This window comes from Carya illinoinensis, chromosome 4, assembly GCF_018687715.1.
Source record: "Carya illinoinensis cultivar Pawnee chromosome 4, C.illinoinensisPawnee_v1, whole genome shotgun sequence".
NCBI lineage: Eukaryota > Viridiplantae > Streptophyta > Magnoliopsida > Fagales > Juglandaceae > Carya > Carya illinoinensis.
Window position 1 is genome coordinate 2,879,695 of NC_056755.1, and position 25,801 is coordinate 2,905,495.

General features: G+C 36.0%; 4 protein-coding genes across 10 annotated transcripts; 3 read left to right on the forward strand and 1 right to left on the reverse strand.

The window, feature by feature from the left end:
* The first annotated feature begins 788 nt into the window (after nt 1–788).
* LOC122307623 (protoporphyrinogen oxidase, mitochondrial) lies at nt 789–8,560 on the forward strand. 6 transcript variants are annotated; one of them, XM_043120616.1, is made up of 18 exons: nt 789–939; nt 1,174–1,213; nt 1,896–2,031; nt 2,118–2,183; nt 2,441–2,491; nt 2,596–2,652; nt 3,400–3,473; nt 3,578–3,614; nt 3,813–3,878; nt 4,211–4,251; nt 4,622–4,736; nt 5,609–5,788; nt 6,314–6,388; nt 6,802–6,925; nt 7,008–7,116; nt 7,274–7,348; nt 7,453–7,573; nt 8,199–8,418. In XM_043120616.1, exons 1-17 carry the CDS (start codon nt 909–911, stop codon nt 7,523–7,525), a joined length of 1,350 nt encoding a protein of 449 aa, XP_042976550.1. In that variant the 5' UTR covers nt 789–908; the 3' UTR covers nt 7,526–7,573; nt 8,199–8,418. The 6 variants fall into 6 exon arrangements, with proteins under 6 accessions (XP_042976550.1, XP_042976548.1, XP_042976549.1 ...); XM_043120614.1 differs by having other exon boundaries at nt 790–939; nt 7,467–7,573; nt 8,199–8,560; XM_043120615.1 differs by having other exon boundaries at nt 790–939; nt 8,234–8,418.
* Nucleotides 8,561–12,928: 4,368 nt separating this feature from the next.
* Nucleotides 12,929–14,017, reverse strand: LOC122307457. Its single transcript, XM_043120350.1, has one exon. The coding sequence runs from the start codon at nt 14,015–14,017 to the stop codon at nt 12,929–12,931; it is 1,089 nt and encodes a 362-aa protein (XP_042976284.1).
* A 2,090-nt stretch (nt 14,018–16,107) lies between these two features.
* Nucleotides 16,108–21,816, forward strand: LOC122307591 (probable inactive leucine-rich repeat receptor-like protein kinase At3g03770). 2 transcript variants are annotated; one of them, XM_043120553.1, is made up of 8 exons: nt 16,108–16,765; nt 16,901–18,295; nt 18,492–18,625; nt 18,999–19,242; nt 19,552–19,763; nt 19,849–19,874; nt 20,695–20,806; nt 21,339–21,816. In XM_043120553.1, exons 2-8 carry the CDS (start codon nt 16,954–16,956, stop codon nt 21,567–21,569), a joined length of 2,301 nt encoding a protein of 766 aa, XP_042976487.1. In that variant the 5' UTR covers nt 16,108–16,765; nt 16,901–16,953; the 3' UTR covers nt 21,570–21,816. The 2 variants fall into 2 exon arrangements, with proteins under 2 accessions (XP_042976487.1, XP_042976486.1); XM_043120552.1 differs by having other exon boundaries at nt 16,108–18,295.
* A 2,957-nt stretch (nt 21,817–24,773) lies between these two features.
* LOC122306727 (calcium-binding protein CML38-like) lies at nt 24,774–25,753 on the forward strand. Its single transcript, XM_043119232.1, has one exon. The coding sequence runs from the start codon at nt 25,234–25,236 to the stop codon at nt 25,636–25,638; it is 405 nt and encodes a 134-aa protein (XP_042975166.1). The 5' UTR covers nt 24,774–25,233; the 3' UTR covers nt 25,639–25,753.
* Nucleotides 25,754–25,801: the final 48 nt, after the last annotated feature.

Below are 25,801 nucleotides of genomic sequence, written 5' to 3' on the forward strand. Positions count from 1 at the left end.
AATGGTTGGATAATTGGATTAGAACAGAGCAAAAAAAATAGAATTATGAATTTGTGTCTATATTTGAGAAACAAAGCAAATCAAGAAAACAAGTTATAGAGAGGTGGGGAAACTCAGTCGAGAGAATTAGATTGGAAAAGCGAAGTTAAGAGTGGGAATAAAGGCTTTAAAGTCTCGAGACATGTTTCACTGGGAACTTATATAGGCTTGGAACTTCTAAAACTTACATAGGTAGCCGAGATATGATGTGCGTGGTAGAAGAGAGCAGTCGAAAGCCAACCCAAAAGAGACAGACGTCGGTGGAGGTGGAGAGTAGCCGAACTGTGGCCTTTTTATTTTCTTTTAGTTTTTTTTTTTCATACATTTTATATGCTCTTAAATATTTTTTAAAAACAATTCACAATATCATTAAAAAAAACTTTTTTAATCATTAAATAAAAAAATACACCTAATATAGCTGTCCCGTCTCCCCTTCATCGAACGAGCCGACAGCTGATGGTTGTTGGTCACAACTACTACCAAAAAGCTCCAATGAAGATGAATCGAGACTCACTATCGGAATTCATTATCGGTAGATTTAGTGTTTTTCTTAAAATTTAAATTTTTAAAAAAATGACAAAATGAGTTTTTAGAATTTTTTTAAATAAAATTATAAATATACGTACCACTACTAAAAAAACGCTGCTCTATAGGATTTGACCATTGGTACGTTACCTCGTATTAGCTGAAATCGGACCGTTTCATCCTTTCAAAGCTTGTTGGGCCTTGTACGAGTGGCCCATATTGTAAAACATTGCACAGCATAGACTGGTTCTGGTGGTACTGTTATCTCCTCGTCTGCTTCGCTTGCATCCTTTGAATTTTGCAAAGCATTGACTCCTCAGAGTACGGATCAACCCAACGCAAAAATGGTCTCAGCTACCAAAGAAGAAAACCGCAGTAATACTCTCTCTCTCTCTCTCTCTCTCTCTCTCTCTCTCATATCTAAAGCGATAAAAAAGTATAATCGGAACAAAGTACGACCAAAACAAGTTTACATTATATCTTTGTCTATGCACCGCAATTGCCGCATAATTTGGCGTTAAGTTTGGCTTAAGTTCATCTGCTTTATGTTTCCTTGTTATTATTATCAACATTATCGATGGTAAGAGTATGGTTTTAATAATTTTTCAGGCTCTGCCAAAAGGGTAGCTGTTATTGGTGCTGGTGTCAGGTATTGTTCTTCAATGTTCGAGGCCTTCGCTGATTTTGAGTGATTATGTGGTCGTGCGGCTATGTTTTATAATCCTAAATTTCCAGACAGTGTTTTCTCAGATATAGGCTGAGTTCGGTAGATAAGAGGCCTTCGTTGATTATAGCCCATATGAATTTAATGTGGGGTTTGGTCACGAGAATCACAAGAGCACGCAGATAATTCTAGGTTGTCATTAGCTCTTAATCTTGATTATTATGAAAGCAAAGCAGACCAAATGCTGTGGGTATAGGACTATTGATATTGTTTTATTCGACTTGGGAAGGTGGCTGAGCTGACTGAGAGTGCCTCTTTAGCCTTTAAGAAAAAGGTTCTGCTCCAACTTTGGACTCAGCTTTAGGCGTTTACGATATCTCTATTCTCTAACAATTTTTGAGCTTTTTTAGTGCTTAACTTTCTGTTTAGCCGAGTTTGGTCCCTTAATAATATCTGGAGCGTTGAAATCTCCTGAAGCAAGCCCATCAATCAGGCACTTGTTTTGTGCTTCATAGATCGGGTCACATTAAACCTTCTAAATTGACATGTATCGAATTGTTTCACAATTCTCACATGTTTATTTTTGCAACTTGATTTGCGAGTACTAGATATGTAATTTGTTTTGTCTCTTCCATGGGTTGACTGTAACTTTATCTTGATGGTCAAGTGGGCTTGCCGCAGCATACAAATTGAAATCACATGGTTTAAATGTCACGGTATTTGAAGCTGAAGGAAGAGCTGGAGGGAAGTTAAGAAGTGTTTCACAGGATGGTCTAATTTGGGATGAAGGAGCGAACACAATGGTGACATTTTTGGCAGTAGCCTAGGGTGACCACGAGTCCTTACTAAGATTGAAAGCAATCGTAATGGAGGTTTTGTTGTTGTGCAGACTGAAAGTGAAATGGAAGTCAGAAGTTTACTTGATGATCTTGGACTTCGAGAAAAGCAACAATTTGTAAGGGTTTCTACATTACATCAAGCATATTAAATAGAAGACCATTAATTGTGCATTGGCATGCTAGTGCAGGAATGTTTTTCTTTCGCTTGTCCTCTATCACCAAATTTTCTTATAGAAATTCGACTGCCAGACTTTTAAAGTTTTGAATGGATGTTCCGTTGCTGTCTAAACACAAATTTGAAGTTTATGGTAGCTGTTCTCGCATTCATAAGGAAACTTCACTGATGAAATGAATTGTTGTCTGCTGTTACCAGCCAATTTCTCAAAACAAGCGTTATATTGTACGGAATGGTATGCCAGTACTGGTGAGATTATCACATGAGGACTATTTTCTGTTTTCATATTTTGTTGATGTTATGTAACTGCAAGTGTCTAACTGGGATCATAACCTCTTGATTGTCCACATCAGATACCTACAAATCCCATTGCACTGATCAAGAGCAATGTTCTTTCTGCACAGTCCAAGGTTTGTTTTCCAGAAGCAACTACATCCACAAGATATTAATCACGAGATATGAATTGTGTGACCCACTGGTACTATTAGTTCATTACATTAGGATGATAGTGATGGCCCGACATGAAGTGTAAGAATAAGAAGCTTCTCCATAACGTTTCACTGGACACTTAAGGGCATTGAACTCTATCGTTTTCAGCTTCTCCCTGGAATTGTCTGTAATTTTTTTTTTCAGGGGTATGCTTTTGTATACTCCCTGTGAACTTGGAATACATCCAAGGCAATGGGGTACAGAATTATTTTTTTCCTTTTACTTATTGAAAGGGGTTCCTAAAATTGAGATATATACAGAACTATAAAAAAAATTGAGATATATACAGCGCTTCAAATGTTAGCACATGAGAGATTACAGGAATAAAATGGGGAGAAATATTAAGGTTTATATACCCACAAGAAATTGAAAAAAGAAAGAGGAAATGTAAGTTTCTCGGATTAAATATTGCATGTGGCTGCAAATTCTTGTTGCAAGTTATTGTACAATAGGAGGGCAACCATGGATCTTATTATTATTATTGTGTTTGAAGGTAAGGTGAACTTAATCCTCTCTATGAATTTTGATAAGAATTTTATACCATATTTAAAAGTAAAAATTCACTTTGGAAGGCCTAGTACAAACTACGCTGTGCATCTTTCCGGTAAGAGCTCTTTAAACTTAAGAGCATAGTTCAGCTCTTATGAAGTGCATTTCTGCGTTTGCAGTTTCAGATCATTTTGGAGCCATTTTTGTGGAAGAAAAGTAACTCCAATGTTTCTGATGATTATAAGGAGGAAAGGTGATGGCTAATATATAATTTAAAAGTATTCTGCACTCTGTCTCTTGTTTGTCTTTTACCATTTGAGGGAGTTGTTCCTTTATTTGTTATTTGTTATCTTGTAGTGTGGGTGGGTTCTTTCAGCGCCATTTTGGGAAAGAGGTATTTCTCATATTGTTTCATCATTACTTTGTGGTACTTACTTTTCTGATGATGAAATGGTGATAATATACAGCATGATTTCTTACTATTTACCTGATAAGTTGATCATCCACGCAAAATAATCAAAACTCATTAGCTTTGGAATTGATAGATGGGAATATCAAGTAAATTTTTTAATCACTGGTTTTCAATTGTAAGGTTGTTGATTATCTCATTGACCCTTTTGTTGCGGGCACAAGTGCTGGAGATCCTGAATCTCTTTCTGTAAGTAATGTCTTGGATCTTTGGATATCCTAAATACTTGTCATTGCAAGAAGTATTAGTATGGGACTTTTTTGAATTGATCAATTATTTTACTAACTAAAAAAGATACTTCATGCTGAAATGTGATGTATTTGTCCTAAATGATCTGTTTATGATTGACGTAAAACACTTTTTTTTATAAGTGAAAACCTGGCTGACATAAAACACTTGGCATCTTCTTTTTGCCAAAACTTCACAAGCTATGACAAATCTTAGTTGAGTTTGAGAATTAATTCTAATTCATTTGTTTTCATTCAGTAACCTATTTTTCATCTCCTTATTGTTTCAAACAGGTGCGGTATTCTTTCCCAGAGCTATGGAATTTAGAAAAAAGGTACGCTGTAGTTCGCACAAATTTTACTAACTACACTTGTTTTTTGCCAAAGAATTCTCTGTACTTAATTCCTTTTGTCAATTCTCTTGTCTTCCGTTTGAACTTGGATTGGCTGTTGATTGTGCCAACCTGTGTTTTTAAAAGAGATTATGGGAAAATAGATATATCATTTCTTTATTAAAGACTGGAAGACTTGTACTTGAGTCGTGCTCCAGTTGACTTTTAATGGAACAATCACATAATTGCATTTTAAATTTCAGTCTAGTTCTGTGCAATTATTGCAGATGACTGGCCAATCCCAAGGCTCTTCTATTTTTTTTGTTTGTTTCATGATATATGTCCATAACTGCTAACTCTCTTACTCTATCAGGTTTGGCTCTATCATAGCTGGCCTAGTTCAATCTAAGTTATCTACCAAAAGGGAGGGCACCTTGGAACAAAAGAAACGTCCACGTGGTTCATTTTCCTTCCTTGGTGGAATGCAGGTATTGACCCCTTTCTCCGATATGTAATGACATCGATTTCATTAAAAAAAGCATAAGAGGTGCCACCCAAGTACACTAGGAGTATACGTAGGAAAACACCTAGCTAAGAAAGGGAGGGAACAAGAGTTCAGACAATCTACAAAAGATAAAAAAATCTATTATTATTATGGAAGGTTGACCATTCATACAAAAGATTTGAGCATAAGGATTTTTCGATCCATTAATGTTCTCTCACGGTCTTCAAGATTGCAGGCATTGCATTTATTCTAAGTACACCACGTTAAGCATATTGGAGCCATCCTCCATATGTCTATATTCTAATTGCCTCCCAGTTTACCTCCCCATACCGCCAATAACTCCACCACCTGCTCAATCTTAAGAAAGTGAAAAAACTGACACCCACAAGGCCTTAGCCACATCACAATTGAGCAACAAATGGTTGATAGTTTCCCCACCCTTCTTGCACATGGAAACGGCAATTCATCACCATAAGATGCTTCTTTCTAAAGTTGTCCATTGTTAGTTTTTTACCTTGAGCTGCCATCCATACGGAAAAAGCCAGCCTTGAAAGGGATATTTTATTGAAAGATCAAAGCTCAAACTTTTTCCTTCTTGAATGAATCCACCCCAATTGATCTTTGTGGTTTTCCTTCACTTTGAAAAAAGATATGTGGTAGAGGAACGAAGAGACTTATTCCGCTTCTCAATCAGGCACTAGTCTGATGAAGGATACACTTCAATGTTTGAATGCGATTATTGAGTTCGCACATGTCAGCCACTGATGCCTCCCACAACAGCCATTTTTACCTCTTAAGAATTGATCTTTGTTGCATACTGCTACTTTTTAAAATATGTAATTGGTCTTTTTGCAGACACTTACCGATACATTGTGCAAAGAGCTTGGGAAAGATGACCTAAAACTGAACTCAAAGGTTTTGTCATTATCTTACAGCTCTGATGGGAAGTCTGCATTAGAAAATTGGTCCATTATTTGTGCTTCTGACAGCGACAAGCATTCTCAAGCTTTAGCTGTTGATGCAGTAATCATGACGGTTAGTACACATCTGTTTTCAACACATGTTTGGTCCATGTTCTTAGAAATACTCCATTTATTAGTCCATGTGCTTTGCAATGCTGCATGTGGAGTGTGTGCTTTGATTTCTTAGGATGTATGATTTATGTGTTAGACGACATCACTGCCACTGAAACTTATGCAACCGCATGTCCAAGTTGGTTAGAAAGAAATAAGACAAGAATAAATGAAATAAACATAGAGAAAAAAAAAAATCTATTCCACATGGCAGTTGTTGGGATCTTGCCAACTGACATGAGTGAGGATTAGAGATAGGTTTCTCAGGGACAGAGCCTGTGCTGCAGGACAATTCAACACTTCCATGTAACATATACTTGCATCTTAGTCACGCATATGAATTGACTTTACCTCTGTATCTTGGAATCTACTTGTTCTCTCCTCGACATGTTGGATGTGCCACTACTCATACTTATATTTATCAAACACATGTTACTGCTAATGAAAGGACATCATTGTTGACTGACACGGAACTTATATATTATAGGCTCCATTATGTAATGTCAAAGAAATGAGGATTGGCAAAAGGGGAAAATTCTTTCCACTTGACATACTTCCAGAGGTATTTATTCCATAGTTTAACTTGAATCATCATGCACATGCTTATCAATTTCTTTGGGGACTACATTACCGTTCCATCTTAGTTACTTATCTCTAGTAAGAACATGGAAATATGTGCATGAACCTTTGTGCTAGATTAAATTAACAAGATGCAATTATATTTGCACCTTTTTCTTTGGGACACTTTTGGTCATTTCTGGGTTGGGACCAGGTAGTAGATGGTTTGCTTTCAATTCAAAGTGTCGAAAAAGATGGACAAAATTCCTCTAAGCTACCTCATGATGTTCGATTATGCTTTATAACTAGACAAGTCATTGTCCTTCAAATATTCTTGATACCTGGAAAAGGTTAACTTCATTTGTAGTGCTTTCTTTAGGTTCAAGTTGTAGCAGTTATATTGTGTTTGCTGGTCAGGTGACATACATGCCACTATCAGTCATAATCACCACCTTTAAGAAGGAGAATGTTAAGAGACCCCTTGAGGGATTTGGAGCTCTTGTTCCTTCTAAGGAGCAGCAAAATGGTCTAAAAACCCTTGGTAATGCTTGGCTATGTTTCACTACAAGTGAAAAACTGTAAAATTCTTTTAACGGTGTCACTGTATGGATTTTTCTATACAGGTACGCTGTTTTCTTCTATGATGTTTCCGGATCGTGCACCTAATGACCTGTATCTCTATACAACCTTTGTTGGTGGGAGTCGAAACAGTGATCTAGCAAAAGCTTCAACGTATGGGAAGCTCATGCTTTTGATTTAATAAATCAATTTTGTATTACAACCTTCAGTTTCTATGCTTCTAGTAAATTTTTAACCATTCTAATTATTTTGTTCTTCTAATCATATATTTCCTGAACGTAACATTGTTCTCCTGTTAACTCTATCATAGAGATGAGTTGAAGCGTATTGTTTCTTCAGACCTTAGGCAGTTGCTGGGAGCAGAGGGAGAACCTACTTTCGTAAAGTATGAAAACCTATCTTTTTATTTATTTTCTCTCCAGGTGATAGAGGTTGATCCAGGAAATTATTATTATTTTTTTCTTTTAAGTTTGTTCAAATATATTGAAGTGTACTTGATGCAGTCATTTCTACTGGAGTAAAGCATTTCCTTTGTATGGGCAAAACTATGGTTCAGTTCTAGAAGCAATTGAAATGATGGAGAAAAATCTTCCTGGATTCTTCTATGCAGGTAAATCACTTGTCAACTTGAAGTCTGGATAGGCACTGTTTTTAATCTCCAGCTGGATGATCCTGCTCGTTCTTAAACTTAAAACAATAGAAAATCCAACCTATTATAAGTTTCCTGGGAGTTCATAAACCCTCAAGTTCAGATACTTAACATCCTTGAAGATGTTAATATTGCATTAGGGTCAAGAATCGTCAAACCTTGATTGGGGTTTTTTCCCCATTAGCCTTTTACATGCGTTAATGAGAGTAAAGAAGAACACATCCTACCATTATAAGAAAATAATATCTGAACACTGCCAATTATGTTGTGTCGGCTTGCTAGTAAAAGATATTGCAAGGAAAATGTAGGGAATGTGATAACACTCTTGTCTTGTTACTTGTCCTAAGGTTTTCCCATGGAATGTGGATGTACATTTAGCTCTTAGGTAGTACTCAACTCATCTCCTTATCCTACAGCAGTTTGTGGGGTTGGGTACAGAAAACCTGTTTTGCATTTTCAATATACACTCGGTAGGTTTTTTGTATGGTTGTGTGTACAGAATCCATTCTTGCTTGTGTGTGCCCATCTATGTAATACACACAAAAAAAGAACAATGTTAGGATAAAAATGTCATTAATATTTTCAGTTTTTCTCTCGTCCCTGCGGACAATGAACTTGCAGGGAACCACAAGGGTGGGTTGTCCGTTGGAAAGGCTATAGCCTCTGGGTGCAAAGCAGCTGATCTTGTTATCTCCTATCTTGAATCTTCGTCTAATGACAAGGTGCTCAGAGAAGAACCATAATTATAGAAATATCCAATGTAACCTTGGTACATGTATCATTAATGCTTTCTTCCTGTTCCTATATGACTTGCGTTCTCCATTACGTTACCCAAGTCTTCTTACGGGAACAAAGATTGAAGCACCACCTTCTGAAGACTATTGTCTTCCATTTCTTGACTCGGGACCCCCAACCAACGCATTTTATTGTTTAGATTGGTCAAACCCACTTCTGATAGTTTTATGATGGGAGGAGAAAATGAGAAATGATATTTGAAGTCATAGAGTTTAGAAACGCCGCGCATTCTCCTATTTGGGTAACACTTGCTTCATTGATAAAGATAAAGAAATCCACATGAAGGTACTTCATGTGCATGTTATCTTTAAAGAGAGGAATTCAGTAGGTGTCTTCAGAAACCGAATGGAACAAAGTAACATTAGAGTTATGGATATGGTTGCAGGCTAATTTGTCAGATAGAATGGGATGGGATAGGATCGAATTGGAAAGGTACCAACTTTAGGGTTGCGGAGATCAATGCTATTAAATATTTTAATTGGCCTTTAGTGGATTCTTCGTCCGTTGTTATCAAACGTGGCCCCTCCTAAAAACCTTTGTCTTTTCCTCACTCTACTTTGGAAAAATTACTTGCGAATATATTTTGTGCATTAATTTGTGTATTGTTATTGATATATAAAATATATATTTAATAAAACGATGTAAATTAAAGATAAAAATAAATTTTATAAGATAGAATATTTTCTTTTTCTTTAATTTTTTTTATTTTTTTAAATAAAAAATGTCATCAGTACACGAATTAATGTAAGAATTTGAGTTTGCATTTAATAAAATTCAAAAAAAAAAATACTATGGAAAGAAATGCTGAAACCATTATTGGAATTTCAAGTATTTTTTTCCGAGTACGGTAATACAGTAATAAATCCAATCTAAGGCTAAAAGAAAAGGAATGACAGATAATATAGTATTTTTTTCCCTCGACAACTGTATAGAATATTTGTTTTTGATAGAAACTTTAATTTTTGGTATTATATAGTCTTATTTTTATGTAAATAGTTACTGCTTTCATTGCTTATATATTGTAAAGCTTACTATAGGAATTTTTTGAAACTTAGGTTAGGGACTTTTGTAACTCTCAGGTTTGTTTATTGACAAAACTGGAGTTCTGCCATGGATTGATGATCAAGTTGATGAACAAGTAGAAAACAGAGAGAAAGATTTGGGCAAAAATTCACTCTTGTTGTATTATTTTCGGTAAATCATATATAATCAAAAGGAAGTATTTATATGTACTAAAATACAAGGGCAGAAATGTAATTGTACATATAAAGAAAAACTAATGTATTTCTAATAATCCCCCTCAAGATGGGGTGTATATGTCTAGGACACCCATCTTGCTAAGCAATGAATGGAATTGTTGAGACCCAAGTGCCTTTGTGAAAATGTCACTAAGCTGAGAATGGGAAGCAACATGAAGAGTTTTGATCATCTTTGCTTGCAGCTTTTCTCTCACAACATGGCAATTAATTTCGATGTGCTTTGTCCTTTCATGAAAAACCGGGTTAGCAGCAATGTGAAGAGCTGCTTTGCTGTCACAAAACAATAGAGCTGGTTTTGGCATGAGTAATCTGAAAATCTGCCAACAATGTAATTAACCAAGAAATCTCACAAGTAGTAGAGGCCATAGCCCTATATTCAGCTTCGGCTGAGGACTTTGAGACAGTTTGTTGCTTCTTAGACTTCCAGGAAATTAAAGAATTTCCAAGGAACACACAAAAACCGGTAATTGATCTTCTAGTATCCACACAACCAGTCCAATCCGAGTCACAAAATGCTTTAAGATGGAAATCAGAACTGGCTGGAAAGAAAAGGCCTTGACCAGGTGCTCCCTTCAAGTATCTAAGCACTCGGTGTAGAGCATTTAAATGTGTTTGCCTTGGTTTATCCATATACTGACTTAGAACTTGCACAGAATAGGAGATGTCTGGCCTAGATATAGTGAGGTAAATAAGCCTCCCAATTAACCTCCTATATAGAGAAGGATCCTCTAAAAGTTCACCATCAAAACTTGAGAACTTTGCATTTTGTTCCATGGGAAAAGCAGCTGATTTGGCAGCTAGAAAACCTGAATCTTGCAAAATATCTAACACATATTTTCTTTGACACAATGTTATGCCTTTGGAAGACCTAGCAACTTCCATCCCAAGAAAATATTTCAAGATGCCCAAATCCTTGATTCTGAATTTATTGTCTAGAAATGTCTTTAAATCAGAGATTAAGTTCAAATCATTGCTAGCTAGAATAATATCATCAACATAGACTAACAAAGCAATGAAGGAGCTGTTTTCTGACTTAATAAAGAGAGAATGATCAGATTTAGCTTGCTGAAAACCATACTCAATAATGGCTTTGGATAACTTGGAGAACCATTGTCTAGAGGCTTACCTTAACCCATAAAGGGACTTTTGTAACTTACAAACTCTAGAGTCCCCCTGTTTGACATATCCGGGTGGAATGGACATATACACTTCTTCATTTAAATCTCCATGCAAAAATGCATTATTTACATCCAATTGATGTAAATGCCAATTTTTGGCAGCTGCTATGGCCAATAGACATCTGACTGTAGTCATTTCAGCAACTGGAGAAAAAGTCTCCTGAAAATCAAGACCCTCAATTTGGTTGTACCCCTTTGCAACCAAACGAGCTTTGTACCTCTCAATGGTACCATCAGCTTTATATTTAACCCGATAAACCCACTTACAACCTATCGGCTTCTTTCCCATAGGTAAAGTAGTGAGAGTCCAAGTTTTATTTGCCTTAAGGGCTTTGATTTCAGCATTCATAGCTTCTTGCCACTGAGGGATTTGGTTTGCTTGTGAGAAAGTTTGAGGTTCAGAACTAGAAGAAATGGTTAAAGCAAAATGTTTGTGAGAGATAGAGAGTTTGTCATAAGAAAGGACATTAGAAAGAGGAAATTTGATACCTGAAGACTTGTCCTGCAAAGAAACAGATTATGATGAATGTTGAGAGGCCAGCTGACAATGATAGTCTTGCAAGTATCTTGGTGGTTTTCTGATTCTTGTAGAGTGCCGAATTGGAACATTGGAATTGTTTGAATTTGAAGAAGAGTTATCTATGGAAGGTGCTGAATATGGAAATATAGAGATTGGAGATGATTCTGCTGAACTGGGAGAAGGGATTTGTGAAGAAGATAAAGGAGAAAATATGGAATCTGGAAAATCAGAAACTGGTTTGGGAAGAACAAAAGAGCTACAAGGTTTAATAGGAAAAAGAGAGGAAGAGAAAGGGAATATATGTTCATGAAACACAACATCACGAGATATGAAAGTTTTGTGTGTTTCAAGATCATATAATTTGTATCCTTTTATAGCAAAAGGATATCCAATGAAGATGCATTTTCTTGCTCTTGGATCAAATTTAGATCTATCACGACGCAAGGTGGAAGCAAAACAAAGACAACCCAAAACTTTGAGGTGATTATAAGAAGGAGGTTTAGAATACAAAACCTCATAAGGAGATTTATGTGAGAGTAATGGAGTTGGTGTTAAATTTATTAAATGGACAGCAGAAAGAATACAATCACCCCAAAAATTTAATGGCAAGGAAGCTTGGAATCTGAGGGAACGAGCAACATTTAGCAAATGTTGATGTTTCCTTTCGACGACCCCATTTTGTTGTGGTCTTTCAACACAACTTTTCTGGTGTATAACACCTTGGGAGGAAAGAAATTCTGGCATGTGAAATTCAGTCCCATTATCGGTTCTGATTTTCTTTATTTGAGAATTGAATTGAGTTTGAACTAATTGGAAGAAAGATTGTAAGTAAGGTTTGGTTTGGGATTTATGTTGTAGAAGATATACCCAAGTAGTTTTAGAGTAATCATCTACAATTGTAAGAAAATATTTTGAACCATCTAAAGCAGAAACAGAAAATGGTCCCCACAAATCACAGTGAATCAATTCAAAATGGATAAACTGAATTTGATTCACTAGAAGGAAAAGGTAAAACCTTTTTTGTTTAGCTAAAGGACAGATTGTACAAGTACAAGAATTATTGGATTTTGATATGTGTAAATCTGAAACACTACTGCTAAGCAATTTCAATTTGGAAAAAGAAATATGGCCTAACCTATAATGCCATAGACTAACATTCTGATTTATTGAAGGACAAGAAATAGAACAACCAACCAAAGAACTTTGCTTTAAGTAAAAGAGGCCAGCCTTCTCCTCAGCCATCCCAATCGTTTTCCATGTAGGCAAGTCCTGAATGAAACAAAGATTGGAAATAAAAATAAGGCAGCATGAATGATCACGGGTTAATTTACTGGCAGAAATTAAATTGAAGGAAAAATCAGGAACACAAAGGACATTGTGCAAAGTCAAGTTGTCTAGTAGTTGGATAGTACCAGTATGTGTAACGGGAACTGAATGGCCATTTGGTAATTTGACAACAGAAGAAAGATTAGAAGTTATGGAAGAAAATTGATCAATGGAGCTAACCATATGGTCTGTTGCTCCAGTGTCAATTATCCAAGGCACGAGATTACCTGCAAAATTATTAGTGGAAAGTGGCTGTGGAGTTGGTAAAATGCCAGAGCTGGCTTGATTCACTGATGATGAAGTAGATTGTGGTTTTGAGCATGGCAAGTAGTTGCTGATATTGATCTTGAGACAAAGAGAACTTTGGAGCATCATCATTTGATTTACCCATGGATGAATAAGATTGATAGGCTGAAGCATTATTTCCTCTTTTGGATTTAAAACCAGGAGGAAAACCATGAATCTTATAACACTTTTCAGAAGTGTGACCTGTGTATCCACAATGACTGCACACAGGTTTATCCTTTCGAAAATTGGTTTGCTTAGAAGCATTAGTACCAATTTTCATAGGCTTTGCTGTCAAAGCAGCAACCGATTCAAGACTAGGGACAGAAGTCTCCAAAGTAATCTCTCTCTGCTTCTCTTCTTGTAATACCAAGGATATGACTTTGTTCATAGAAGGAAAAGGATCAATTAATAGTATCTGACTTCGAATACTATTAAAAGAGTCACTTAGTCCCATCAAAAACTGCATTACATACTCCTCTTGTTGAATTTCTTCAAAAAACCTTAGGGTTTCAACAGAACATTGTGGCAATCGCCTATAATTTGCTAGCTCATCCCAAAAAGATTTCAATTCAGTGTAATAATCACTCACAGACTTCTGATCTTGCTTTAATGAACTAATCGCCTTATGTAATTGAAAAATTCGTGGACGATTACCTTGTGAGAAGCGGTCTTGCAAGTCTTTCCACATATCGGAGGCATTATCAATGTACAGAATGCTGGATCCAATGTTCTTTGCCACAGAATTGAGGATCCATGAAACTACCATATCATTACACCGAATCCATGGCAAATAGAGTGGATCTGCTTTAGACTTCGGCTTTTTGTGAATTCCAGTGATAAATCCAGTCTTGTTCTTCGCACTAATGACTTTGGACATGGACCGTGACCAAGAATGGTAATTATCACCATTTAAACGATCGGTAACAAGTATAACACCAGGATTTTCTCCATGGTGTAAGAAATAAGGGTTTGAGGGATTATCGAGAGAAGCAGGAAGAATAGAAGATGGAGAATCAGAATCAGATGAATCAGAATCCATGACAAATCTCGTAGAGCAGCGGTTTATGCTCTGATACCATGACAAAACTGGAGTTCTGTCATGGATTGATGATCAAGTTGATGAACAAGCAGAAAACAGAGAGAAAGATTTGGGCAAAAATTCACTCTTGTTATATTATTTTCAGTAAATCATATACAATCAAAAGGAAGTATTTATATGTACTAAAATACAAGGGCAGAAATGTAATTGTACATATAAAGAAAAACTAATGTATTTCTAATATTTATAATATGGTATTTATCTATTATAAGTTAGAGTAATTAATAAAATTAGAGTATTGCTTTTTTATTTTAAAAAAATTAAAAATATATATAAAGAGATAAAAGAGGAAAAATTAAAAACACAAACATAGTTTTTGCTTTTGTTATTGATCATCATTTCCTCAATGATTTTGTTTTTACTTTTGCTTTTACCTCGAAAATTAATGTTGTCTCATCTTATTATAGATGTAATGGCTGTAGTCTTTTCTCTTCGTTCATGAGATGTGATGTTTTTTGTTTTTGTCTCTATATCTTATATGCACGAGATGCTATACAGTGTATAGCTTTTCCAGCAGCGTGGTTTCGCTTTTGAAACAGGCTGGCCGACGGGCGAAGGGTCCCACTGGGCCACTACTCGAAGACTTTGTAGCAAATACCATGTTACAGTAATATTGAAACATTATATTGACACCTTCTGCACGTTAAGACGTAATTTGTTAAGAACATTTTTTCCATCAAATTAAAAAAAAAAAGAACATTTTTTCAAAACATGTTTTGAAAAAATTAAATTAAATGATGTCATTTTAATAGTGTAGAGGGAAGAAAGTATTTTTTTTTTTAAATTTTTATGTATTTGTAATCATTTTTACATTCTCTTTATACATTTTATTAATTTGATTAGTTGAGTTATTTTTTTTAATATAAAATAATTACTTTAGTTAATCAAATCACTAGAGTGTGTAATAAATACGTAAAAATGATTATATGTAACAGAACTCAATTAATGTATCTCATTATCTCTAATGTTCTTTTTTATTATTGTTGATTTTGTAAGAATTTTCTAATCTCTTTCTCTATTAATTATAATCTTTATTTAACATATTAATATATAGACTAGGGATTAAAAAAAGAGTTATTTTATTATTTAAAGAACACACTATCTATATCAAATGTTAAGATTGAATTTATAAGATTTAAATTTTATAATTTAATTTTTAAATTAAATTATGCTAAAGCAACGGGTAGTTTTAAATTATTTTATTTTATTTTTTCGTTCCCTTTAATCTTTGGCTATTCAGAACTTCAGATGATATCTACGACTCTATATACATTCAACGGTCACCGCGTTTTTTGTTTTCTCAATCCACGGCAGTATCACCCGTCTATTGGCCTAGAGAGAGGGTCTTTTTGGTCAATTGCACCAATCAAAATATCAAACAGAGAGGGAAACGAGGCCACGTGATGGCATATTTGGATAGAGAAATTTTATACGAAAATCTTACGTCACACACGTCTTTATTTAATTGGTATACGATTTATTATTTTATTATTATATTTTAATATTTAAATATGTGTATTTTTAAAATTATGTTTGATTGTTAAAAGTATCTCAAATTAATCATGAGATATATTATTTCTTTAATTTATTATAAAAAAAAGTTAGAATAATTATTATAGATATAAATAAATTATATAAAAATAAATTTATAAATTAAAATTATTTTATAAAATTCATTTTATTATAAATAAAATTTAATCTATCGTGTTATATCAAATTGTCATTTAAAAATTAGAATAACCTTTCCAATGTAACTTATAAAAATTGATAAAAATGGAATAATAATATCATGGTTTAAGATTTTAGCGACTAAAGTTTTGAGATAAAATGAGTTGAATTGAGATTAAAATTAAAAATAAAATAAAATATTATTAAAAAATATTATTTTTATATTAAAATTTATAAAATTTATTTTATTTTATATAAAAATTAAAAAATATATATAATAATGAGATGAAATAGAAAATTTTGTAAAATGAACGACGCCTTCGTTTCTATACCAGCAAACAGTAGGGAATCCGAGGGGATCCCACAAGAATCACCGATGAGAAGTTCCAAAATTTGAAAAAAAAAAAAAAAACATGTTTTTTTTTTCGGTTACACTACGAATTTTCCTTTTACTTCCCTTCAATTCCATTAATTTCCTGCATTCTTCTGCTCGTCTTGTCCTTCTCTCCTGCCAGAAAACCGACCCCATTAATGTCTTGAGAGGAATTCCACCTCCCACAGGCAGTAAATGCTTTAGGGCTGTGTCTTCTACGGCCTCCTTCAACAACCTCCATAAATGCAGTTCACTTCCTCTAGTTCCACACGCATTAATTGAAGAACAAGAACAATTAACTACGGATAATAGTTTCTCTTCTGCTTCTCTTCTCTGAGTTTGTCTCCGAGTATTCCTTCGTGCACAGTTCTTTACTTTCCTAGAGACTACCTGGAACTTGTTCGAGAGTAAAGAGACATTATCTGGATCACCAAGTTTTGCTTTTTTATTCGGGCTCACTTATTTGGCCAAATTGTTGGGAGCATTCATCATTTTCCGTGAAAAAGGCGCCCTTTTGAGTTTTCCAAGAGTTTATCTTTCATTGTTTGTTATTTTCTTGGATTTCAGCGAATTTGGATAACCAGAGTCTTGGGAGCATCTAAGGGTGAATATGATGTCGATTTCGGGAGTTTTTTTTTCCTGCGCAGGTCATTTACTTGGAAGCACGTTCTTTTCGGCGTGAATTTTTACTATAGAAGCTCCATTTCATGACTTTGCTTAAGAATCTTTAATGGCTCTGTTTCTGTATTCCTTAAAATTGAATTGTGACGCTTTATTTCCAGGGTTTTTGTTGACCTGTTTGTGATCGTAGAGTCTAGTGCTTCGAATTTGTACAATGGGGTATTTGTGGTCGTTGCTTCTAGTGGTTTTGTTCATTCCAAGCACTTATGAATTACAAAGTTCAGAAACCCAAGTTTTACTGCAGCTAATAAAGCAGTTGGGCTACCCTTCCTCATTGCAAATTTTGGAAAATTACGATGGAGATTTCTGTAGCCTATCTTCTTCTACACGGATGAGCATCTCATGCCAGGACAGTTCGGTTACTGAGCTCAAAATAATGGGAAATAAGCTTGCCAAGGTCAGTGGGTTCAATGGATTTGCAATTCCCAATAAGACTTTATCCGAAAGTTTCTCCATTGATTCCTTTGTCACCACGTTGACAAGGCTACGCAGCTTAAGGGTTCTTAGTTTAGTGTCTTTGGGGATTTGGGGATCACTTCCGGATAAGATTCATAGGCTATCTTCGCTTGAATTTTTGGACTTGAGCTCAAATTTTATGTACGGTTCAATTCCACCGGCAATATCTAGATTGATGAAGCTTCAGACATTAGTACTGGATGGAAATTATTTCAACGAAACTGTCCCTGGTTGGCTGGACTCATTTTCAAACCTCACCATTCTATGTTTGAAGAATAATGGATTGAAGGGTCGGATTCCTCTTTCAGTAGGCAAAATTAAGACACTCAGTTATCTTGCTCTGTCCCACAATGAACTTTCTGGCAAATTGCCTGATTTGAGTACTTTAACCAAGCTACATGTTTTGGATTTAAGAGAGAACCATTTAGATTCTGAACTACCAATGATGCCCAAAGTGTTGGTTACAGCGCTACTGAGCAAGAACTCATTCTCAGGCAAGATTCCTGAGCAATTTGGTAAATTGGGTCAGCTTCAACACCTTGATCTATCATTCAACCATCTGAGTGGAACTCCTCCATCTACGTTGTTCCATTTACCAAATGTCAGCTATTTGAATTTAGCTTCCAATATGTTCAGCGGCTCACTGCCAAATGAGTTAACTTGTGGTGGCAAACTTGGGTTTGTTGATATATCTAGTAACAAGTTGATAGGTGGGCTTCCATCTTGTTTGAGAAGTACTTCGGGTAAGGTAGTTGTTAAATTTGGTGGAAATTGTTTGTCCATTGATTCGCAACATCAGCATCAAGGATTATATTGTAGAGAAGCCCTTAACGGGGGTAAACAATCCAGAGGAAGAGATATAGCGGTAGTAGTTGGTGTCATCATTGGAGCTTGTCTTGTTACAGTGCTTTTTGTACTCGGGGTTCTATTATTGTTTAAAAAATGCCGTTCAAAAAGAACACGCGAGCAGCATATATTGCCAAAGATTGTGCACGAGAATATGCCGTCTGGGGTTTCCTCCGAACTCCTTGCCAATGCCAGTAAGTTCAAAAGTGGTCAGTTTATTTTTGTAACTATTATTTGTCTGTTCAAAAAATATAAGACCTGTTTGTCCTAGCTACTGTGTTGGTTTACGGTTCAATATGTATAAATAGACAATAAATCATGTTTGTGTATACCATGGGTTGTGGTCATACGAGAGCTTATAGCAATAACCTTTTCTTTTCTTCCTCCCAGGGCTCATTTCTCAAGCAGCAAAGCTAGGGACACAAAGTGCCCTGGTTCATCGATTGTTTGCCTTTGAAGAGTTGAAGGAAGCGACAAACGGCTTTGATTCGTCTAGGTGTCTTGGTGAAGGCTCAATGGGGAAGGTAACTCTCAAAGCTGAAATAGGTGGCAGAAAAGTGGATGGTTCATTGGATTATTCCAAAATGATGATTCCTTTAGATAATACATATTTTCCAGGGAGCACATTGCATAAACTAGAAATTTACCTGCAAGGAAAAAAGGGATTAAGCTACAATCTACAATAGTAGTTCCATATATTTATGTTTTTCATCATGATTTGCAAACTCTTGAAATGGGCTGTTAGGATGCCACAATCAATGCATGCAAACAAAAAGTGCATTTCAATCAAATGTTGTGGTATCAATTATAAGAAATTATATGTGAGATTCATTTAGTCCAACACACTACATTTCTTCCTGCCAAGTGCCTTTTCTAAATTTTATTTTTTCCTCTCAGCTTTACAGTGGGCGATTGGAGAACGGGACCTTTGTAGCCATACGATCTCTATCTTTGGGGAAAAGATGCTCAATTCAAAACCTTAAAGTTCGGCTTGATCTGCTCTCTAAGCTTCACCATCCACATTTAGTTGGCCTCTTGGGTCATTGCATTGATGATAGTGGACAAGATGATTCTGGTGCCAACCAAGTTTTTCTTATATATGAATATGTTCCTAATGGAAATTACCATACCTATCTGTCAGGTTAGTATTGCATCTTTAGTAATTCAATCTATATATACATATAAGAACTAGTTTCTGAAATATAACTGCATAATGATCATAACTAGTTCAGAAGTTTACCTATCTGTTTCTTGGGTTCATTGTGCAACCGCCACCCCTCCCTGTGTGCACCAGGGTGGTCCTGTGCTTTTAGCTTACACCCTGTCCATTTGACTGCATTCAATTATGGAGAAGAGATCGACTAAAGTTTCTTACACCTTTAATAAATCATAGCTTTATGCGTTGGAGATGTTCAACTTCTAATCCAGCTATATATATACATGGATGCAGAAAGTTTTCCAGAGAAAGTTCTTAAATGGTCAGATAGACTTGGAATTTTGATTGGAGTTGCGAAGGCTGTTCATTTTTTACATACTGGAGTAATCCCTGGTTGTTTCAATAACCAACTAAAGACAAACAATATATTGCTTGATGAGCATCAGATTGCTAAGCTAAGTGACTATGGGATGTCAATCATCACAGAGGAAATTGAAAAACAGCAGGTATAATACCTGGCTTTTTGAAGCTGTTTAGTGTTGAAATGTTATCTTGGTTCACCATGACTGACAAATTCTGCTTGTTCTGTAGGCGAAGGGAGAAGGCCCAAAATCACGGTATGATACAAACTGTGGATTTAATTTCTAAGAGGAGGATACAAATCATAACTTCGGAGTGGATTCTTGATTTTTTCAACTGGAGTCACATCTTGGGTTGTTGTGCTTAATTAAAAAGAAAAAAGTGCATTATAACCCATAATGCATTTTGTCGGGAGAAGTTCTTTGTTTGTTAAGCCTGAGGATGCATTCTTGGGGCATGTATGTATTTCATGGATCCTAGTGCAAATGACTTATGAGGTCCCCTACTTCGCTGCTTAAGTGATGGGGAGGTGTAAGCGTCCAATTTTTGGCATAGACATTACTCCTTTCTTCTCACCACTACAAACTGTTGTTACCTCTGCTGCTGTATGATAATTAACACTGGTGCCATTAACACTGTTGCAGCTTACTGTGTGTCTCCCTTACTTTCCATTACCATCACATATCACCATCAGATCCACCTGTGCTTTTGCATGACCGCTTCCTTCATCATTACCCTCACTGAAATTGGGCCTCCTCACCTCTACTATCGTCAAAATTGCCCCCACCGTGAACACTACCATTATTAACATGCTGACCTACTGCAGCAAGGGTACCACCCTAACTGTTGCTAGCATGATTGCCTCACTGCCACCACCGGTCCACCACCGTCATACTATTGCCAATGAAACTACCCTTTGCCACTACTACTATCCTTCATCTGATGATTTGTTTGAATTGCTCCGTACCTGCTTGGTTTGATGCTGTATTTTAAGAGAGATTCTAAAATAGCTAACTCTATTACTTCCTTTTGTCCCCCCCCCCCCCCCCCCCCCCCCTCCTTTTTTTTTTCCCGCAGCCATCAAACAAATGTACAGGATGATGTTTACAACTTTGGATTTATATTGCTCGAATCACTCGTTGGGCCTGTAGTGACTGGAAAAGAAGCATCATTTCTCCTAAATGAAATGGTATGCCAAAGCTTTTTTCTGCAAATTAATTCCATAGATTTAATAGTAAAGCTTTTTGGCAATCTTGGTTCTAAACATTCTGTCACTCCTGATATTTTGCAAATCTGACGAATGAGAATTTTTAAACTACGGTATAAAAATTTCCTAGACTTTTGAATTTTATCCATCTGTTTCAGTTGACAAATTAAAAAACATAAACCACTAACTGTCACATAAGTTTTTTACTCTTCAATATAGATATAAATTGAGGTTACAAATGTTTGTCTTGCTATCAATTTTAATAACAAAATGCGATCTCTGTTCTGTATTCTTGGAATTTTTTTCAACTGCTATAAATTTTGCACTATAAACTAAAAGTATTGAAGTTGGTCATATTTTTATATTTTATAAGACCGAAATTACTTGGATTGGATATGGATTACCTACGCTTTGTGGATAGTTTCTGTTTCTATTTCTCGACATCTTTACATATTTTCTTTTAGTCAGTTGTTTGAGATGATATGTTTCTAAGAACTGGAGACATGTACCGCAGGCATCCTTTGGCAGTCAGAACAGCCGAAGGAGGATTGTGGATCCTGTTGTTTTGACTACTTGCTCACAGGAATCATTATCGATTGTGATATCCATCACGAAAAAGTGCATATCTCCGGAACCATCATCTCGACCCTCTTTTGAAGATGTCCTTTGGAACTTACAGTATGCAGCCCAAGTCCAGGCCACTGCCGATGCCGATGCTGATCAGAAATCAGATTCTACATCATAGTTGCAAGTTTACAGGTATGCCTGCATTTGGGCTGCCTTTCGTTATCACAAGAAGAAATGTAAAGTTGTAAATGCCTATTTTGTTTGCTTGACCTTATGCTACTGAAATTTGGTAGAAAAGTGCATTCACCTTGTAAGCAGGAATGGTGATGGGCACTAGGGCATCGATTGTATGATACATATATATATATATATATATATATAGCCCTGCAGTATAATAATAACGGCTAAGAAGGGTTTGCTTCAAATATTAGTCTCCCTTTATATAAAAGCGCACTGATGGACCTGAGTTATGAAGATTACAGAAACTAGAATATTATTGGTGTGTTATAAAAAAATATAGGAGGAAGAAGAAATTCACAAAACTGGTTGGGGATAAACACAAACATTAGAATGAAATGACCAGCTGTGTTTGCAATTATATCCCTGTGACAGCTATCAGATTACTCTGAAAGCAAGGGGTTGTTGATATCTTCTTTATTATTTGCTGTAGATGATCAGAATATAGCCATTACAATGCGTGAGAGAGAGAGAGAGAGAGAGAGAGAGAGGTATTAAACACGCGTAGTCAGATCTTTACGAACAAGTAATTGTTGAGTTTGGAGGCATAAACATTTTGAGAAATTCTTTATACAGTCCCTTGTTAGGGGATTGGGTGCGCACGCCCAACGTGGCAAAAACGATCTGTTTTACTTGTATTCTATACGACGTCGTCTTGCTTGAGACAGCTCTCCCCTTCCTCTCGAGACTGCTCTTCCCTTAACGAGAGATTGCTCTCCTTTTTCATCCCTAAGATTGAAGCTTTGCCCAGCCCTAACGCCGTCGTGCTAGGTGGTGGCTAACGTCGTTGTGCAAAGTGGTGGGGGAGCTGAGGACAACGCTGAAAGAGTAATTCCTTCTGAGCCCTAATTCCACTCCATTCGTGCGATAGGTTACCTCGATCTGAATGCTAGAGTAACCTTCTTTGTGCCATTGTTGTCTTTTCTGTTATGGCATTATTTACAAAACCACATTTCCATCTGAGCGATAGAGTAATTGCTATTTTATCAATGATCAGACATGAAACATAAATGAAATCATGAACTTTTGTAATACTCTGTCTACTAGTGGAAGTTATCCTTCAAATACGAAATATAAATGAAATCATAGATTTTTAGAAAAGTTCATGATTTATTTATATTTCATGTCGATGGTATTGAGTTAAAGAGCATCATTTCTGTGGATATGTCAATGTTGATTTAGTAAAATTCTTGGTTCATACATTTTCATTTTTTTTCTCTATTATGACAATATGGTTTTCTAGTTGAGCAATTCAGATTCTGTACATCTTTAATTAAGGCATTTGGTATGCTTTCTGATGTAAAAAAGGTTAAACAAGTTCCTGAGCACATGTTGAGGTTGGAGTTTTAAATGACGTTTTTGTTGGAAATTAACTTTTGAGTTTGTATTGGAAATGCCGTGAACTCAGAGCTGCAATCTAGTTATTTGAGAAAATGTATGAGAGGGAATGACTTAGTTTCATGGAATGTAATTATCTCTGGATTTTGCCAATCAGGGAATTACACGGGTCCATTGACTACTTTAAGTAGGATGATTTCGGAATATGGTTTGCACCTAGCTTCTTAATCAGCCAATGCATGTAAAACTGGATCCTATTTACATTTTAAGTTTTAATTTCCTAGACTCTACCTTAGTATATAAAGGTGACTTTTCAATTTCTATATAGTGTCAAAACGATTTTTTCATTTGAAAAACATCAACGTTATCGATTGATGGTGGTGGAGGAGTTGAGCACGACGCTGATGGTGGAGGAGATGGACACAACGCCAATGGTGGAGGAGACAAAAAAATTTGGGTCACGCGGGCGGTGGAACACATATCATCCAATATCACATTGGTATACTTTGAACCAATCCGTTCATACGTGGAACTCCCTTAACTTGTGCTCGGAGTAGATTTTGAAACCTTAGGCATGCTTTCTTGGAATATTAATTAAAGAATACCTCTCAAAAAAACTATTTGGTTATTATTTGGACAATGAAAAATTCTTTAACCACAAAAAAATTTCACCAATATTTATTTATTAACTGTTAAATTATAAATATATTTTTATTATAAAATAAATCATGTCAGAATTTATAATCTTTGGCACAGATGGTCCAAGGGGCTTCCAGATTGCCACCGTACAGCAGGCCATCCAGTTTCCCATCTGGTGCACTATTAGCCACGTCACCTTCCATTTATTTTCGGTCATGGTCAATCCCCACTTTCAGCCAAAGCCAGACTCCGCGTACGCTGTTGTTTGTCGTTTGTCCATATCAGCTCGGATCAAATGACCAAATTGACCTCCTTCCAAATTTTTTTCAAAATCAATTGTTTCAGCCTTTCACGAAGAGAGCTACAGAATTCAGAAAGAGAAATCCATTTGCCGCTATCTAGTCCCGCGTCAACATTGTTGTTTTTGGTTATTAATTAGTAGACATTTTTGACATATTCGTCTCAGAAACGTGTGATTTTAAACCAATTATAATAATAATTAATTAATTAATTGTACGAAGGATAAGAAAGAGATCTCTTTGATTCACCATATCTTTTGTAATGCTATCAGAAAACAGTTGACTTTTTAAAATAAAAAATAATAAAAAAAAATTCTTTGAAGGGGATGATAATTCCAAATCTTCAGCGGAGTTTTTCCTGTTACTATATGCAATTCGACCGATTTCAGCTGTTATGTCCCTTTGTCTTGTTCCGCGTTTTGTTTTTTCAGTTGGTGGTTGAGGTAGTTATGACGGTTGTACATATATATCTTCTCTCTCTCTAGAACGTTGAAGTCGATAATTTGCCCTCTTCTACATTCTCAATAATTTGAACATCATTTTCCCTTCTTCTTCGTTGATTCCTTTCCCCAGACACTTTCTTCTTAGTTGAATTCCTTTTGCAATAAGTCATTTTCCCACTTTGGGAAATTTCGTAGTAGAGCTCCTTGCCATTAATTGTTGCACCTTGCGTAACGTCACGCCGAATTGAAATCTTAAAACAATTTTTGGCCGAAAAATGAAAATGTTCCGTGCAGTTTTAAGGTGTATAAATCTCACGCATATTTAAAATATATATATATATATATCAGAGACGCATAAGAACACATAAAAAATCTCTCGCTTATTTATATATAATCACTCATCTAAAAATTGGAGAAAGAGGATATATGTATATATGATTGGATTTTTCATAAGGTTGGTATGGGAGCACATGAACTATGAAGATTTAAGGAAATTGGTAAGTTTTTGTGGAATAAACTGCGCTGTAAGTCCTTAAACGAGGATTCCAATTTACTTCCTTTGTCGACGCCGTGAATGCCAAGTCGTCGGCGGTCTTTACCCACCCATTTTTACGAAAATAGCCCGAAGTTTCAATGGAAAATTTCAAAATACCTCTCGTCTCATATTCTACTCGGTCTACCCACGACACGCGGCATTGAAAATGTATATAAAAGCATGGCTTCAGAAAGGATACATATTCAGAAGCTCATTCCCCAGGTACTTTGTTTCGAGTTCTTGCTCTTCCTAATCTCTTCTTCTCCTCCTCCTTGATTTCACTTTTACGTCGAAGACATTTAGAAAGACTTGTTAGCATCTTCGTCGCATATAAACTTGCATCGTTAAAGCATGGAAAATGTGTTCAATCACTTTGACGAAAACAGAGACGGGAGGATTTCACCCTCCGAGCTGCAGCAATGTGTGGTGGCAATAGGTGGGGAGCTTTCGCTGGCGGAGGCAGAGACTGTGGTAGAGTTGCTTGACTCGGACGGCGATGGCTTGCTGGAGTTGGAGGACTTCGTGAGGTTGACTGAAGGAGGGGAAGAGGAAGAAAAGGTGAAAGATTTGAGGGAGGCGTTTAAGATGTATGAGATGGATGGTTGTGGGTGTATAACCCCCAAGAGTCTTAAGAGGATGCTCAGTAGACTGGGTGAATCCAAGAGTCTTGATGAGTGTGAGTTCATGATTGCTCAATTTGATCTCAACGGTGATGGGGTCATCAACTTCGATGAATTTAGGTCCATGATGACTTGATTCTTCGCCCTTTCACTTGTTTATGTGGCGTATTGATTATTCTATTCATGGATGCCGTATCTGGCTTATTTCATTCAATTTCTCACCATTAAATGATCTCACTTTTAAGTTCAAATTTATCTCTGCATGAAAAGTAAAGTTCTATATCTTGATTCTGGTTTGA

What these genes read in the sequence shown, in the direction of transcription:
- LOC122307457 (XM_043120350.1), bottom strand. Translation starts at nt 14,017, where the DNA reads ATGGATTCTGATTCATCTGATTCTGATTCTCCATCTTCTATTCTTCCT.
- LOC122307623 (XM_043120613.1), top strand. Translation starts at nt 909, where the DNA reads ATGGTCTCAGCTACCAAAGAAGAAAACCGCA. An exon ending in TTCGAGAAAAGCAACAATTT is followed by an intron (nt 2,184 to 2,440) that starts GTAAGGGTTTCT and finishes TGCTGTTACCAG; the next exon opens with CCAATTTCTCAAAACAAGCG. An exon ending in AGCGCCATTTTGGGAAAGAG is followed by an intron (nt 3,615 to 3,812) that starts GTATTTCTCATA and finishes TTCAATTGTAAG; the next exon opens with GTTGTTGATTATCTCATTGA.
- LOC122307591 (XM_043120552.1), top strand. Translation starts at nt 16,954, where the DNA reads ATGGGGTATTTGTGGTCGTTGCTTCTAGTGGTTTTGTTCATTCCAAGC. An exon ending in GTGAAGGCTCAATGGGGAAG is followed by an intron (nt 18,626 to 18,998) that starts GTAACTCTCAAA and finishes TTTTCCTCTCAG; the next exon opens with CTTTACAGTGGGCGATTGGA. An exon ending in CATTTCTCCTAAATGAAATG is followed by an intron (nt 20,807 to 21,338) that starts GTATGCCAAAGC and finishes CATGTACCGCAG; the next exon opens with GCATCCTTTGGCAGTCAGAA.
- LOC122306727 (XM_043119232.1), top strand. Translation starts at nt 25,234, where the DNA reads ATGGAAAATGTGTTCAATCACTTTGACGAAAACAGAGACGGGAGGATT.